Source organism: Ylistrum balloti, unplaced genomic scaffold (assembly GCF_031769215.1).
Source record: "Ylistrum balloti isolate Yb309-2 unplaced genomic scaffold, AGI_CSIRO_Ybal_v1 Utg371064, whole genome shotgun sequence".
Taxonomy (NCBI): Eukaryota; Metazoa; Mollusca; class Bivalvia; order Pectinida; family Pectinidae; genus Ylistrum; species Ylistrum balloti.
Genome location: NW_026782588.1, coordinates 330,915 through 345,432, shown reverse-complemented (window position 1 = coordinate 345,432; position 14,518 = coordinate 330,915). Strand labels below are relative to the sequence as shown.

The 14,518-nt window shown below is 31.2% G+C and overlaps 1 protein-coding gene across 1 annotated transcript; it reads right to left on the bottom strand.

Annotated features, from left to right (window-relative positions):
• Positions 1-2,613: 2,613 nt before the first annotated feature.
• On the bottom strand, positions 2,614-14,485 carry LOC132560470 (programmed cell death protein 6-like). The gene is made up of 6 exons (XM_060225133.1): positions 14,376-14,485; positions 13,620-13,681; positions 7,990-8,034; positions 7,348-7,506; positions 5,177-5,286; positions 2,614-4,867 (listed from the first exon to the last, which is right to left on the bottom strand). Exons 1-6 carry the CDS (start codon positions 14,468-14,470, stop codon positions 4,766-4,768), a joined length of 573 nt encoding a protein of 190 aa, XP_060081116.1. The 5' UTR covers positions 14,471-14,485; the 3' UTR covers positions 2,614-4,765.
• Between the last annotated feature and the right edge of the window lie 33 nt (positions 14,486-14,518).

Here is a 14,518-nt window from a genome sequence, read left to right as displayed (position 1 = left end):
GTGAAGATGATGTGTGATGTGTTTCATCATAACCTGGTGGTCTATGCTTCTTAGCAAGCTGAGAAATGGACCAGTAAATCTAGATACCAAGCTAAAGGATACTACCAGCTTCCAGGAAATCCAAAAGTCTGATTTTCATTACACTATTGACCTTTTGTCACACATCATAAACTTTGTGTTTTATGGCATAACATCCAACGTCACACATCATAAACTTTGTGTTTTATGGCATAACATCCAACGTCACACATCATAAACTTTGTGTTTTATGGCATAACATCCAACGTCACACATCATAAACTTTGTGTTTTATGGCATAACATCCAACGTCACACATCATAAACTTTGTGTTTTATGGCATAACATCCAACGTCACACATCATAAACTTTGTGTTTTATGACATAACATCCAACGTCACACATCATAAACTTTGTGTTTTATGACGTAACATCTAAACATCACTCATTATTTTTCATTCCTCAGTTCATTTTGATCCAAATTCATGGATCAATACATAGTGTGTTTGGATTTTAATGTAAATATATTAATAAAGTTTATATTGAAAATGCAGTATATGCATTCAAAAGTCTTAGAGACTTAACCTATCGCCAATTAATGTTGAAAAAGTCTTCTGCCCTTGGAAAATGCTTACTGTATCTTATTCAAAATTTAAAAACCCATAACATATTTCAAGTCATGAATATTCATTAAGATATACATAACATAATAACACATAGCTGTATTTGATATCCTAATATTTACATTTAATCAGTATTTTTTTACATGTAATTAGATAAACATTTAATTAATGAATGAAAGATTGCATAATTCTATTTTACATATTATCATATTTATACAAGTCCTTGATTGTGAAAATTATATAAATTTGTAAAATTTAGAATAAATAATTAAACGTTGATGTCTTTCTTTTTTGTGTTTTAAACAAAAATTGTGAATTTTCCAGAAGTCAATAAAAATCTATCTACATATATATATGTATTTTGTTGTAATTGTAGTTTAATCCAAAGTAGTTGTTTCTTGTCTCTTTTATTCTACTTATCACTCAGTGTTGTCTCACTGACAAACACCAGCATTCTGGCAATGTTGTAGTTCTGTTCAAACTATAGGTTATATTAAAATATGCTGAATTGTTTTGTATGATGGTTTAAATGCAGGTTTGATCCAAATCTTGATTGAAACAAATAGTTGGAAAATTGTCCATATTTCCAATTTGAGAGGGTGCATATTTGATGAAAGTGTAAAAACTCTGAACATTCAGAAAGTATTCCTTAGATCATCATGCTTACAGTGGCCAATTACTTGACCTAGAAAAGTAGACTGGAAACTCAAAACATTAATATTGTATACTAATTCATTCAAAAGTATGAATGTCACAAAACAAACAGATATCCCTTGTCTCCTGATCTAATTTTCTATCACCCTGAACAGATATATCCACACTTTCCATCAGTGTGGGATTTCCTTGTCGCCCTAGGGTTAAGACAGGGGGATTTCCCTGTCACAGTTACATTTCACTGATGTCAAATAAACAATTTAATCACATCGTCAATGTCAAGAAGCATTGGGACAACAAAGAGAAAAAATAATCATTTGCCCCCTTGTTGGTGTCACAGGTGATCTCTACCCTTTGGAAAAGATCATTAAGGTGTAAACACTCAGCAATTCTTATGTTTGCTGACTTAATCATCTGTACCCTCAGATTGAGATTTCCTTTCCTTACCTTGTTGGATATTTTCCCTTTTTCTCTCTTCTCCGTTTTTGATAAGAAATTTGAACGTTCCTTTGCAGAAATAGTGATGATAATCTTTACCTGCCAAATCTAAAATGGTCGCCTGGACACCATTTTGTTTCTCCTGATCAGACCAATGGGAAATTTTTAGAAAGATCTTTGCAGTATGTCTCAGGAAATAGCGATAACAAACTTTTGAAGTCAAAATCCAAAATGGCCACCTGTCGGCCATTTTCTTTTTCTGATTGGTACCAAAATCAAGCAAGCACAACTGGGGATCAAGGATTCACCTACAAATGAAATTTGAGAAAGATCTATACTGTAGTTCTCAAGAAGTAGCGATAACCAATTTTCAAAGTCAAAATCCAAGATGACCATCTGTCGGCCATTTACTTTTTCTGATTAGTTCCAAAATCAAACAGGCACAACTAGGCACCAAAGGGAAACTACATATAAAATTTGAGAAAGATCCATCCCGGACTTCTCAAGAAATAGTGATAACAAAAAATTGTTTGCGGACACATTAACCACGGAGGTAGAGCAATATGAATAGTCCACTATCTGATGATGGTTGGCTAAAAATGTACTTTCAATTGTTGCACTGCTTGGCAACAACTTAACATCAAGAGAGTATCAAGAGTTATATCAAATCAAATAATTACAATATTTCATTAAAAATGTTTGTTTCTCTTCAAATTTCCATTTTTGGTACTCTCATTTTCCATATATATATTGTTGTCAAAATACTATATATACATGTAAACAAGAAAGAAGGAAAAAAATTCCTAATAAGGTCAATAAAGTTTAATATGGTAATCTGTGTATGCATGCATAAACACATCATCAAGAAACAAGATGGTAATTTAAATGCTATGTTAAATTTTATTGTTTAATTCAAGACATGAACAGAGACAAATACATCATTGTTGCGTTTTATGGTTCAAGACATCATACAGACTAATGTGTGTAATGATTTCCATTTCTCCTGTGAAACAATGCAATTTGTTACATCTGAAATGTTTCCCAGTGTTTAACTTGCCGAAAGCTTTTAGAAGCAAGAAAAATTTCTCACATAAAGTTTTTTCTCACCTGGTATTGAATATTGAGAAAATGCAAATGGATAGGGTTTGAAAACTAGGATGAAATCATTCATCTGTGAAAACTGGTACAGGTTAACATTTTAGAGTAAATAGAAAAATATAATGTGTCATATATTGAATACAATAAAATTATGACTGTGAAAATTTAAAAAGAAAAGAAAATTCTAGAGAAAACATTCCAGAAGTCTATGTTGAAAAGTTCTTAAATACATGTATTAATAAGTGACAAGTTTTTATCTTTCTTATATTCTGCTGATCATAACACAGAGATGTTGTCCGAAGCATATCAGTGGATACCCTGTATATGTTGTATAGCTGAAATATTGTTCATGCAAAAAATTCAAACAAAACTACACAATTATATTGTACCTAATCGAAAATATTGCCAGCTACAGAATAGCATTACAGTCTGAAATACTACTTATCATCTACATACGTACATCTAGTATAATTATTGACCACAAAAATACATATATCTATATAATAAACGACAGATCCAACCAAGCCAAATACAACTACTGTTAAATGAATAATTTTTGTGGGGTTTTTATTTTCGTTAAATTCATGGTTACTCTTCATCCACAAATCCATACATCCACAAAATGATAACTCGATAAAAAAAAACCAAACTTGAGTACAAGTGGATTTTTTAAGATATATCCACGAAATCAATTTCCTTGGAAAATGCATTTGAGCCTCATGAAAACATGTGATTTTACAGTACTGTATATAGAATTTCTACCAGACTTACTTTCTAATATTTTACCTGATTTAACTAAACATGGTTAAAAAGTCTTAACTAATAATTGTTATCAATTTCAAAAAAGACTTTAAGCAAATACAATTATGGTGTAAAATATATTGTAAATTGATGTAATTATTTTTTGTGACAATTGAAAATATCTTCAAGTCTCATTTTCGGGTGAACAAAAACAGTTTCAATTTTACGTGACTTGGAAATACATTTATTGAAAATATCTTCAGGTTTTAATTTTTGTTACTTTTTAGATAATTTTTATGGTTAGTTAGTGATCCACAGTAAGAAAATGCTTGACAGGATGTTCAGTATATAGTTTTTATATAAACCATGATCTTGATCCAAGCTACTCCTTAAAACAAAAACATTTCATATTGATTCATTTTAAAATGACTTATGGAATATCACAAGACATTCTCATGGAGTTTATAGATATGTCCAAGGAGTGTCACACACAAGAAAAACACAACCAGCCAAAAGCTGTGGTGTGATCCTTAAAGCCTGACTACACTGCAGTGTAACATGTACGAGAAAGTAAAATGACAGACCAATTTGGCTACACATTTGGTGTAACATACACAATGTGTAAACAAAAAATTTACAAGCAATTAAATTTAACAATATGAAATGATTTTTAAAGAATCCCAAAGGACAATTTTACATGTTTCTTGAAAAGATGCTACTGCAGAAATTGGCATATGACTTGTATTTCTCCAATATTGTAAAATGTGATAACTTTGTACTATTTTATACAAATTATTGCTGGTTATATATACATGTACATGGTTTATCTCTGTAACTCAGGGTGTTAAAACTATCATTATCTAAGCATTAGTGGTATCTTGGATATATAGGTTCAAATAAATGGCGGTTGTATAATAAACTTTTATAACAAATAAAAAAAAACATTAAATAAAAGAGATTACAACATGAAATAATTGGGTTGCCTTTTCAGAGATTTTCAAGCTTAGCCAAATCATGCAGTATATTCAAAAATCAAAGAGACAATCACTTTATTTCAAGAACTGTTCACAAAAGATTTTTCTACAAAATCTATGTAAATACACGTATCTTTGTATTACAAATACACCATCTTCTTTAGCACTATTTGTGATGTTATGAAGCCCACAAGTCTTTAAACATATATTTAGTGCACACTATGATTTAAGATTGAACACAAGCGATAAAAATTGTTCGTAGCCTATCTGGATCCATCCATCTTGATCTGTGTCATATTGTCGAAAAGCCGCAGTCAAAGTCTGAAAAATACACAAGATTAAGAAAAGCATTTAAAGTTTGCTTTTCATTCTGTTTAACAGCATATCAGCCTGTACATCTCAAATGTTGTAGCTAAAATTATAATATTTGAATGAAATTATTTAATTCTTACCTAAAATTTTTTTTTTTTTTGCATAATGGTAGTTAATGGTTTCAAAGCTCTGTACCTGTATATATATTGCTTTATATAGAAATAAAACATACAGCAATGTGGACTAGTATTAAATGGTTATCTAAATCCAGGACAACAATATACTTATAAATAATGTATTTCATTTCAACTGGTTTACCTGTAAGACAACACAACACTGTATGAAATCATCAAAGGCTACAGTTCCTCTCCCTTGTCTGTCAAACTTCCGCACCAAGATGTCGTAGAATCTGTCCGAGAGGCGGTAACCTGGAGGAAAAGCAATGGAGATCAGTTCTGAATACAAGTGTATATCTAATATACATTTACATTGTTTACAGTAGATACAATATACCATCTGAGGTCAGAAATAGGTTCAGTCACCAGGCGACAGTTAGGCAAAATCAAATAGATCTGATCACCTGTCAACAATTTGGGAATATCTAGTAACAGTTAAACCTAGGTCCTTACTATATGTAGATCAAGTGATCACCTTTCAACAATTTGGCAATATCTAGTAACAGTTAAACCTAGCCCCTCACTATATGTAGATCAAGTAACAGTTAAACCTAGCCCCTCACTATATGTAGATCAAGTGATCACCTTTCAACAATTTGGCAATATCTAGTAACAGTTAAACCTAGCCTCTCACTATATGTAGATCAAGTGATCACCTTTCAACAATTTGGCAATATCTAGTAACAGTTAAACCTAGCCCCTCACTATATGTAGATCAAGTAACAGTTAAACCTAGCCCCTCACTATATGTAGATCAAGTAACAGTTAAACCTAGCCCCTCACTATATGTAGATCTAGTAACAGTTAAACCTAGCCCCTTACTATATGTAGATCAAGTAACAGTTAAACCTAGCCCCTCACTATATGTAGATCAAGTAACAGTTAAACCTAGCCCCTCACTATATGTAGATCAAGTAACAGTTAAACCTAGCCCCTTACTATATGTAGATCAAGTAACAGTTAAACCTAGCCCCTCACTATATGTAGATCAAGTAACAGTTAAACCTAGCCCCTCACTATATGTAGATCAAGTAACAGTTAAACCTAGCCCCTCACTATATGTAGATCTAGTAACAGTTAAACCTAGCCCCTTACTATATGTAGATCAAGTAACAGTTAAACCTAGCCCCTCACTATATGTAGATCTAGTAACAGTTAAACCTAGCCCCTTACTATATGTAGATCTAGTAATCTAGTAACAGTCAAACCTAGCCCCTTACTATATGTAGATCAAGTAACAGTTAAACCTAGCCCCTCACTATACGTAGATCAAGTAACAGTTAAACCTAGCCCCTTACTATATGTAGATCAAGTAACAGTTAGACCTAGCCCCTCACTATATGTAGATCAAGTGATCACCTTTCAATAAATGCAGCAACACCAAGTGAAATGTCAAGTCACATTGATAAGAAATACAGTATATTGTGGATATTCTTTGCTTTTTTTAATAATAATATTCATATTTCATTAAGAGAGGTGGAAACCTTATGTTTTTCATGAGTACACAGTATGAGTGAAAAATATGTTTCCATCTAACAAAATGAAAAAAAAAATCATTTTTCCCTGAGAAAAAAGGAATATTCTTTTTGTAACATTTTCCACACCTTCCCTTGATGCCAGTTTGGACTTCCCAATTTGTTGATATCTGATCAAAGGGCTAATTATACCACAGTTGTAGTTCCTGAAGTCGGCAATATTAATGCACTCAGGGATATTTTAGCTGCAAATGCTGCGATCTTATTGGTCAAAAGTGACTGAAAACATTAAATCTTATTATTGTCAGACTTCAATATTTTCACTGAAAAACCACATCTTTCCCTGCGGAAAATAGAATTAATGGTATTTCTACCCTGACCATGAAACTGATAGAAGATAACTGGACAAAGACAAGGAACTACCTGTTCTACTACAGTTCATGCATTACTGTCCAAATGACCAAAACATAAATTTCCCCCAAAATGGGGATACAAGTTACCGAATCACAAAATTCACAAGATACTTATTGTAAGAAAGTGTCAATCTTTACATTTGCCTATCATTTCATTTAGAAATGAAAAATAGTTTGACAGAAAGAAAGTTTAGAATTATGACTTTATAAACTGAAACAGCTTGATTGGTTATGAGACTGGGAATTGATAAAAAGGTTGATAGTTCTAGTTCTGGTTTCCAGAAGGGAACTGTAAAATCCCCAACATGTCAACGATTCCACCGTTTAACAGAAGAGAAAATTCACCATTGTTTACATTACAATCATGTCACAGTTTACCAAATATAATATCAAACATCAAAATATATTCATTCCAACTTGCTCACCAAATCCTGTCAATGCTGTTTTCAACTCATTCTTGTCAATGGATCCTGAATTGTCCCGGTCGTAACTACGGAAACAGTTCTGCCAATCTGTTACATATTTCCACAGCTGAGCAAACTCTTGGAAGTTAATTGTTCCAGAGTTATCACGGTCAAACATACCTTAAAAAGATATCACACAATTGAATATTGGTGAGGACTTCAAATGTACACAACTCTGAATCATTTGAGTGACCATGAAGCTCTAGAAAAGAATTATATATGTATAATTATCCATATGCATTTGCCTACTAGAATATCTCCCTTAAACTTAGGATCAGACATATTCTAGTCAAAATGTTCAGGTTTATCTACCAATTAAAGATTAAAGAGGTAGTCTTAAACCTTGATGTAGATTTTCAGGAAGATATTTAACAATACGGTAGAGACCTAGCAAGACACTAGGACAGTTTCCTGTAGAACTAATTTCGTTTGAGTTCTGGACAAAATATATTTGTAGGAAACTTAACAATTAGGCTGGAGTCAGCATCAGCAAAAACTAAATAGGATTTATCTCTGAGAAAAGTCAAGTTATCTGTTACAACATATTATGTGTTGCCTGATAAATAATGACAACTAATGTGTTGATGTGTACCAAACTCTTACCAATCATCAGTCTGACTGTCTCGGGGTTGAACGGTGTCCATGTCCCTATATGAAAATAACATGAAGTAGGAATTAATCACAGATGATATATCTGTCTTATGTATTGAACAATGTTAGCTTTACTTTTAACAAAAACAGTACAAGATAAGCATGTTAATCAGATTTCAAAAAAATCTTTTTCTTTTGTCACGGAGAGAGTACAAATGACTGCGCCTTTTGCAATCTTTGCTTGATAAAGGAAACAATCATGTATTTGAAAGCTTATAGTTATCAATCGCTATTTGTATCAAAGATTGATACTGTTTAACATAATATCTATATGTTTGTGAACCATTCAATTGATCCTTTACTAAACAAAGATCCCCCTATAAAATATCAAATATACTGATTTAACTATAATAATTTTGAGAGAGGGGTTATTATCTATATAACATCTTCCATATGATTTTGTGCATTTCATAGGTAAACTGAATCTCGAAACCATTCATTGAAATGAGATCTGATAGCTTATATGTACCAAAACCAAATTCTTGATCAATTGAAATTGAAAACTATGTAATCTTTAACACATCCATGTATAAATCTGTATCAATTAAAGATAAAAAGATAATATTATAAACATGTAGGTCTAACATTATTATAATAACTGACTTTATGCAGGAACACTTGATGTATGAAAATTGATGAAATTTGAACCACAAATGCTTTAATATATGTGTACTATCAACAAGGGTAGATAACTCTATCTTTCACATTCTATAGCAGTCACACATTTTGAAGTGTTAATGCATGCAAGACAGCATATTTGAAGCACATTACGTGGTATATATTAGACCAGTAAAGATGAAATATTCAGTTTCAAAAACATTTCTTCATTGCCTTAATTTCACCATTTTAAATCATTTTAAGCCCGTTTCATTTTTCACACATTTCAGTTAGAGACAATATTCAGTATAAATTAGAACTTAAAATAGAATGTATACAAATGTCCCCAACTCCCCTGATTTTGCCAAGACAACCTTATATTGGCCATATCATGACCTGCTCAAACTGTGAAAAATGCTAGAAATCACCTAATATTTCTGGACTTTTAAAATAATTTTTGGATCCAATTTTGTCAAAATAATGTTCAAACATAACACCAAACATCATCTAAATACATATAGATAGATTTAATTTTAGGATATTTCCTTGAGGGCCCTTTATGATAACCATTTACCCTTGATTTTAAAGGGCTATGATCAGATATCATTGACTACAGGGTGGTGACACTGGGTATGAATTTACCTTTGGTTTTCACAGGGCTATTCAATTAAATTAAGTTTTTTACCCTCCAAATAACAAGGAAAAAATTGTTGACTTTCTGAAACTGCTTCATATCAAATGTTAAGAGAAGTTCCTTTTAGGCAATTACTAGCAATGCTTACAACAACCAATTTATATCTATAAATTAAATATAAATTTATACATGCTGTTACTTGGTATGTGATCAAACAGATTGCAATCTTCCCTAAGTCCAAAAACACTTTCTAAATTCCTAATTCTTTCTTTTATCAAAGCACTAATCATTAAAACAATCAAAATTACATTAAGTTCTGCTTTGATCTAAATTTAAAATCACAGATGATTTCAATTTTTAAATTTGGATTTAAAATTGGGGACACTGGAAGAATGAGATGTAGTGTACCTGTTATTCATAATGTAATATTTCAATGACTGTAAGATAAAGGAAAATCATTGTTAGTCCATATGTCCTACTAAGAAAGCAAAGAATATTCTCTCTACATACTAAAAATAAATATAAAACAAGGGATTATGCAAAGCAGAAGCAGATGAGAACCTTCACCAAAAGCATAATGCTACAACAACACAAACAATATCATGCATATTCATATTATTGAAGTCCAGTTTGAACATTACAGGTTTACTAATTAAGTATTCATAATTTAATGTCAATAGAGTTCTTGTTCCCTTTTGGTCTCTGCATGTTTTTAATGTACATATGTACTGATATTAAGATTTAGAAGGATGCATTTTAATCCTGCATGTGAAATAGTGATGGAACCATGATTGGATAAAATCCATTATCGAATCAATCTGAAGCGTTTATCAATTGTTATTTTTCATGATCAATCAGTGGTACCTTAATATTTTATTGTGTTTAGTAAAAAAAAAAAAATATGTATATATATATCATGCAAAATGATGGTGCCACCTGCCAATAATATTCATTCATGTAAATTATTTAAGTGATCATGAAGTATTGAAAACATTACTGTCACAGAGAGTAAATTCACTTTCTATGAATATTGAATAGGTCAGCCAATTATGTACATGTAATTGATTAACTACATTGAAAAGCCTACCTGATTTTAACCAATAACTAATTATGTAACCGATTTCCTATCACTTATGTAAAGCTATTGTTATACATCCATACAACAAAGTCATATATTGTACATTTTATTGATTATAAGTAACAAAGAATTATGGGCAGCAAGTGGAAATCCATGCAACGTCCTGTGGACAATTTAGTGTGGTTGAAAACATTTTTTTTACATTCTGTGTACAATTGTATGTGGTAACCAAGCTGTTAGTTTGTAGTTATTACAGACAAATCAATATTCATTTCCATTTTTTATAAGAATTTCATTTCAAATAACCTTTTTCTTTGAAACAGATTAAACTTAATTTTAAGTAAAAATAATTTTGAATTTACAACGAATTGAATATAATTTATTTTATAACAAATGAAAAATCAGTCTTAACAACAATAGCTCATGTTAGTCTGCATGGAAGCGCTCAAGTGATCTTAATTATTATGGGAGGAAACCAGAGTACACAGGAGCAGGTGACCCCATACCTTTTCAAATCATTCCGGGTATCAAACCCCTGAGGCCTAGGTGAAAGGCCAGTGAGTTACACCCAATCACCCAAATCTAATTTAATTTACAATTCATTAATCAAATTTCTTTTAAAGTTTTCAGTGAACTGCTAACATTTATATTGCAGTAAACATCAACTTTCTTTTAAATAATTAATTTACACGTAAATCTTAGATTTACAAATTTTATTACAGAAACTAACTTAATTTGAAGATTTGAAACATTTTTTTTAGGTTGGTGACACATTGACATTATATAAAACATAGATAGCAAACTAGAAAAAAGTAAAATCCCACTTAATCTTGAGGTTTTTTAAGCTTTGTATAACTAGCACACAATTATAAGAAAACAAAGAATGCTGTGGCTATAGTACAAACAATATATATTATATATGTCACTTCAAAACAGCAAAAAAAGGCAGAAAAAATAGCTGCTGTAATTCCTGTACTTCTGATGACCATTTTAGTTATATCTAATAGATAAATGATAATATTTCACAAGTACAAAGCTAAGGACTACTGTCACTTCACACATCCAAGAACACACTAGTCATTCATATCCCAATTCGACCATTTAATTTCGTAACAAACTTTGTCTTAATGATATTTTATATATACTTTCTCAATATTATCGGCAATATTTAAATACAAGATAATAAACTATAGTTAGGTCCAAGTCTGTCTTACCGTTAGACAGAGCTTGTCCAAGCTCTGCACCCGAGATAGCACCACTCCTGTCAGTATCAATCCTGAGAAACAGAATATCAAACTTTCTTTTAGAAAAATTACCTGTATGTAACTGACATTACCTACAGTAATCAGTTGAAAAAGTCCCAGCACGACTGACATCAAATCTAACATTGAATCTAAAATATTGATTTACATGTTGACATCACTGGTCACATTATTTTCATGAAAATACTTCAATGTTTTCTAATCCCAACCTGTCACAAAAATGTTATTTCATCCAATCACTATTCACATAAATCACAGGTCTCTTTGAATTCCCTCCATTCATTTACATGTGATTGTATCGCTACCTTTAAATTATCAGCTAGTTATTTTTGTTTATTTATTTTGATATCAGTTCATTGCTACCTTCTTTTCAAATTCTGAAACATTTTACATAGTTTCTTTGATGGGCCACAAAATGACACACTATTTCCAAGGACAGCCCTATATATACCTCACACGGAGTTAAGAGTTTTCAGTCTATCCATGGTTTTAATTCCATTATAAACAAACACAACAGATTCTTACTTTAATTATTTGGTGAAATATAAATATATAATTAGGTCCTATTTGATTTATCAATACTCACAACAAACAACTTGTGCCCTATTTTGCATACCTGTACAATATCTAATTGCATGCAAACTTGCACAAAGCTTTAATCAAATCTGTTACAATTCGTTAGTTTGCACCATATTGTCAGTGTCGCTTGTGTAAAACATCACTGCCCCAGGTAAATAAAATCTACCATATTCCTTTTTAAATCTTCAATTTGTTTCCATTAAAAAAGGTAAATGTTGAATCATGCTATATATCCAAACATCAAAAGTCATGGCAGCTGTCAACAACTCTACAATTTGGTCTTTAAGGAACCAATACAATCAACTGTTTGTTCTTTTTTTTAAAACAGTATCACAGTATGAAACTGACATCATTTTGACATCCTCTGGCTGACAACACATGCCCATTATACCAAACATGCAGTATTTTTTTTTTTAGAAAACTCACAAATAAAATCTTTTCTGACATTATGTACTTAAGCCTATTAAAATCTGTTACATAACTGCCTCCAATTTTCCAAACTGTACAATATTTAATTAGAATTTTTAAAAATAAAATTGGGTATGTATTCCTTTATTTCACAGTTTTTTTTATCTTCCTTCTGTCACCAAATAACGTGTATGTTTGTCTTCATATAACGGTTACAAATGAGGCTCAAAATGACTTCTTAGCAAGTTCTTACAAATATTTGATAAATTTACCATATTTTTTTGTAAATGATAATTAAGATTTCACCATTCCATCTTAATGATATGCAAAGTTATCTGCTCTTATAACCAGAAATTGACAGTTATGCCAATAATGTGCGTCAGACAATTACAATGTGTTTTCATAAATTAATGATATCATTCTCTCACAAACACTGACATAACAAGCAATGCTAGTTCACAAGAGCAGGTAACTCTGTATCACAAAAAGACAGAATGTAGAATATAAGGTAATAATTTATCCCATACTAATTTTTACCAAGATAAGTATACTTTTTCGACAATTTTGCTTAACACAGATTCTAAAGTCAATTCTACATTATACTTCAGATGTTTATCAAATTTGATGTAAATATGTTGATACTTGTATTTTTTTCAACATGTTTAAATTCACACAGTATGAAGCAAAGATACCAACGGGGAACAAGAACATTTTAGTTATTTATTAATATCAGATACAACTTAAAATTACTAGCAATTTTATTTCTACTTTTATTCAGTGTCAAAAAATAATCTTCATTTAAAAATTAATATACTTCAGATAGAATCTTAACTTAAGTTACGGGTAATTTTTAAAATTTTGCAAAAGTACAATAATTTCTCTGTGGAGGAAATTCAGCTGGATTTCAATAACAATATAAGTCAAACAGACAATAATTGTAAAGCATGCATATATATATCTACAGACAAGGGAAGGTATGTGTTAGGGTCATGCGCCAGGCAATGTACGACGTGACCCAACTTACCATTGGACAATGCTTCCCCAAGTTCTTTGCCACTAATTTGGCCACTTCTGTCCTTATCAACTCTAGAAAGGTACAGCATTACATTGAACTAGTCAAAATTATAAGAATTCCAATCAAAAGTTTTGAAGTGGCTCAGACCTGGCAGTTGGGCATCAGTATTTAATGTCCCATTTAAATACTAATCCTGTTTAACTTCAGGTACATTTTATATTTTAACAAAAAAAAAGTCCATTGAGAATTTTTGTTCTGCATTTTCTAAAACCTGACTCAGATATGCTTCATATACATTACAATATAAGATATAGTTTTTAATATATACAAATTTTAATATATTCATACTGTAATTTCCTTTAGATAGATGCAGGCAACGTATAAAAGCAAAAACAGACCATGTAAAATTATTTTCAACAACGGTTCAAATTCAAGAAACATTTTTGATTATATTGTTATATAACGTGTACGTTGATTCCAACCATTTTATTTAAATGCAACAAAATTCTCAATTCGAAATGAAAAGTGTCTACATAAAGATAATGACTTCATTAATTATTCAAACACGAACAATGATAAGGTTTTTGCAGCATGCATTTATGAATCATTTTCACGTGAAATAATTCCGTATATTATTCATGCCGGAAATGAACCATGACAGTGATTTCTAAAACTAGAGCTAAAAACGATTCGAAATGTGAACGATAGTTCCATTTCAATCCTTTATATTTAAAGACTAGATAATAAAACAAATCGGTAGCTTACTTCTGGAACACATTCCACAGGAAGCTTTGATCTACACCGCCTGGAGGAGGGCCCTGGGGTTGGCCATAGCCTTGTTGTCCCTGATAATACGCCATATTTCTTAATCGGCTTCTCCCTTCCTGTATCAGCGCTTTTGAAAAGCT

What these genes read in the sequence shown, in the direction of transcription:
- LOC132560470 (XM_060225133.1), bottom strand. Translation starts at nt 14,470, where the DNA reads ATGGCGTATTATCAGGGACAACAAGGCTATGGCCAACCCCAGGGCCCT. An exon ending in TGGGGAAGCATTGTCCAATG is followed by an intron (nt 8,035 to 13,619) that starts GTAAGTTGGGTC and finishes ATTTTCATATAG; the next exon opens with GGACATGGACACCGTTCAAC. An exon ending in AGTGTTGTGTTGTCTTACAG is followed by an intron (nt 4,868 to 5,176) that starts GTAAACCAGTTG and finishes TGTATTTTTCAG; the next exon opens with ACTTTGACTGCGGCTTTTCG.